The 3621-nt window shown below is 25.9% G+C and overlaps 1 protein-coding gene across 1 annotated transcript; it reads left to right on the plus strand.

The window, feature by feature from the left end:
- The first annotated feature begins 382 nt into the window (after nt 1-382).
- Nucleotides 383-1923, plus strand: LOC108774184 (protein DPCD). The gene is made up of 4 exons (XM_018540230.1): nt 383-539; nt 1182-1384; nt 1502-1735; nt 1822-1923. Exons 1-4 carry the CDS (start codon nt 476-478, stop codon nt 1921-1923), a joined length of 603 nt encoding a protein of 200 aa, XP_018395732.1. The 5' UTR covers nt 383-475.
- Nucleotides 1924-3621: the final 1698 nt, after the last annotated feature.

The raw sequence follows: 3621 nt of genomic DNA on the forward strand, positions 1-3621 counted from the left end.
ATTATTTGTACGTATCCATTATGCGTTACATTTAATTTTTATTCCTAGGTTTTGTATTTCTCTGTTATTTAATGATTCCTAATATTTTTTTTCTTCCACTGTATTGAAAAAAAACTTTGGTTATCTAACAGACATTTTGAATTTAGGTGGGGAAAAGCTAGAAACACAGTTATTTTCGACACTCTTGTTGATTTCGACAATTTCAAGACCACTCGATTCGAGACTATTCGAGACTCGGTCTGTATCAAGTTAATTCCAACAGTTTTAACATGTTTGTGAAAAAATTGATTTGGATAAGAACAACAGGTCATTGAGCATAATATCTTTTAATCTCGATAGCAAAAGTCTTTCCGCTTTCATTGTTGCGTTTGATTCGATTAGTATTCGCGTTGATCGCGTCAAGTTTGCGTTTATAAGGAGATGTGAGAAGGTTGCTAGGATACCTTGCAGAATTATTCGGTTATTGGTGTGAAAAATGACGTCTGACTCATGGTTGAAGATCATTCAAAATGCCAGGAAAACTGCTGTTATTGAAGATGGTAATTAGTTTCATAATGTTTGATTATTATTATTATTTGGAACATGTGTGTTTATATATGCCTGTTTCTAACCTAAAAATGTTTGATCAATAGAACACTTGTGTTTTATATATACGAGTATAAGCTTGAACAAAATATAGAAGTTTATGTTAAAACATCATTATAAACTATATGAGCTTTTTATCAATTTCGTAATATTTTTTTTAATTGATACTTTTTAGTATTTTTAATTTTATTATTATATATATATGTAAATTTAATTTTCATAATATTTCCAGTTACACATATATTCATATATTTAATTTTGTACAATTAAGAATATTCTGTAACAAAATAATCAATACCTAGGGCGAAGTAAGAGTCAAATTACAGTTAAAAATCTAAATAACTGATAATTTATTCTAATATATTGCGAAGAATATCACGTAATTTTGGTGGTTCGTCCCGGAATATTCTATAACTCTTAACAATAATATTGTTACATTATGGTTGCACAGCTTTTTTTACATATTTTTATGTATAAAATCTATATAATGAATAAGATAACATTGAAACATTGTCGTTAAGAATTATAGAATAAGGATTGATAAGAGACTAATGTAAAAAATCTTTTTATTGATTTTGTTATGTTATATTTTACAGGGAAAAGAAAAATTCATTTTTTAATGGAAGATGGGAAGGAAATGGTAGAAGAATACAGTACAGATACAAATGTAGTAGTACGACGAGCATGGAAACAAAAGAATGGTTTTGGAACAAACATTGGATGGATGGTAGAAGTTGGAGATCCTGAACTTAGACAAAATAACATAGAAATTTGTGGAATAGAAGAAAGTTCAAATACTGTATGTTATTTTTTTTGTAAATAAATGAAAATATAATTGCATAATATGTAGATATGCTGAAATTTCAAATAACATCAAATTGTGCAATGTATGTTCTAAGTTAATTTTCTCTTGCAGCCTATTATTACAAGGAGAATTACAAAAGCGTCTCTGGAATGGCGAATTAGGAATTTACCATATCCTGAAAATATATATTCTGTTACTGCAGAACAGGATGGTACTATGACTGTACGTACAAGCAACAAAAAGTATTTTAAAAAAGTAAAAATTCCAGATCTTGACAGGATCGGATTAAAACCAGAACAGGAAAGAATATCATTTCGGCATCAAAATAATACTTTGATTATAACGGTATGAAACATGCTTTTTCATAGATATATACTTTTCTATACATTATTTATTCTTTTTTTTTTTATTTTATTTCTTCTTTATTTTAGTATAAAAAGCCTCCTCAACTCCTCGACGTGGAAAAGAGAGTACTAGCTGCAGTTTTGCAACTGAAAACAGACTCTAAGGACGTGCAGTGTCCAACTAATTAATAAAATTAATTGATTGTATCAATTATCAAAAATTTATTTCCAAATTTTATTAAATTATAATTTGTAACAAGTGCAATTATAACTAAATAATAATGAAAATATTTTTTCATTTTTAAATCTATTGAGCCTTATTACAAATATATTTTAAATAATAACATTTGTTACTTAAAAGTACCAAGATTTTTATTATTAAAATTTTTCTTTCAATTAGTATGATAAAAAAAATAAATTTTTATTAGAATTCTTAAATGCATTTCTCTTTTAATAACAGTTGTGACAAAATGTAGTTAAAATAATTATTTTGAAAAGAACAGTTATAACCTTGCTTATTTAAGTTATATTAAAATATAATTTAATTAAAATGGAAATAGATTTTATACAATGGCGTTTTTCCAAGACTATTTTTTTCTATAATAGCACTTTTCTAATATTCAAAAAGATGTTCGTACTAGAATGTTTACATGAAACATTCAAATACAGGCTTTCTTTTTCATATATATGCAGGGAATGGAGAAAGTTACTTTTTAAAAGTAACAAGTTCCAGTTATTCGTTACCGAGTAAAAAAAAGTAACGAGTTACCGTTACAGTTACCAAAAAAAGAAAGTAACGCAATTACCAGCAAAGTTACCAAAAAAGTAACTTATAACTGTAATTCCGTTACAAGTAACGAGTTACTTCCATTCCCTGTATATATGTTATCAGAATTTTCATAATTGCGACTTAGGGATTTTACTTCCCTATAAATCTAATTTGTTAGTATTAGCATTCCAATTACAATATACTAAACAAACAACGCGAGAAAAATTCTTGGTTTCTCTTAAAGTTTGAGAAATGCTTATGTTTACAATGAATGCAGATAGCATATTACATCATTAAAAATATCCGTAAAAAAGTGACACAAATGTAAAATACAATTTAAATTATTCAAGTGAGAGAAAAAAAATTATATAATTTAAAATTAATTATTTGTAGCACAGTATTAGACATAATTATCTAGAGCTAATCACAAATTGCTTTCAATTTTCAAGTTTAAAATAATGTAAATAATAATTCTTTTTAGTATTATAGTATTATGTAACTAAAAGTTATTGTACAATTTTTCTTGTTTTTCATTTTTTTCCAATTTCTATTTGTATTTATTTAACTCGCACCGCTGTTTTTGGTTTTTAATTTTAGAACACAATCCGTGTATATTACGGAATTCAAAAAATTTTAACTTGTTTTCTTGCAGGGATACGATATATCGAAATTAAATTTTAATAATGTAATCGCATGCATCAAAATATAAACATGTCAAGAAGAGTTTATTAATCTTTTTATGGATGACCAACCTCATTTAGGGATCATTCCTTTTTACTCTGTAAAATAAGTATAAAATAGCAAAATGCTCCCTTGATTTTCATAAAATTTGGTTTATAGAATGATTTAATAATAGTTTATTCATATGTAAAATAAAAAAATTAAAAATAGTGAATATAATATGGCAGACAGAATTAAAGAAACTATCTGATTATAACAATATAAAAATATCTGATTATAATTAAAAACTATGAAATTTTTAATGGTAAAGTATATATGTATACATATTTACACAGAAACATTACTGTATCTTCGGACATATATATATATGTATATGCAAGATGTTCGAGAAGTAATAAAAAGGGACTTCTCAGTTTAGTCCATTCTATCCCTATGCG

Source organism: Cyphomyrmex costatus, unplaced genomic scaffold (assembly GCF_001594065.2).
Source record: "Cyphomyrmex costatus isolate MS0001 unplaced genomic scaffold, Ccosl1.0 scaffold105, whole genome shotgun sequence".
In the NCBI taxonomy this organism is placed as follows: Eukaryota; Metazoa; Arthropoda; class Insecta; order Hymenoptera; family Formicidae; genus Cyphomyrmex; species Cyphomyrmex costatus.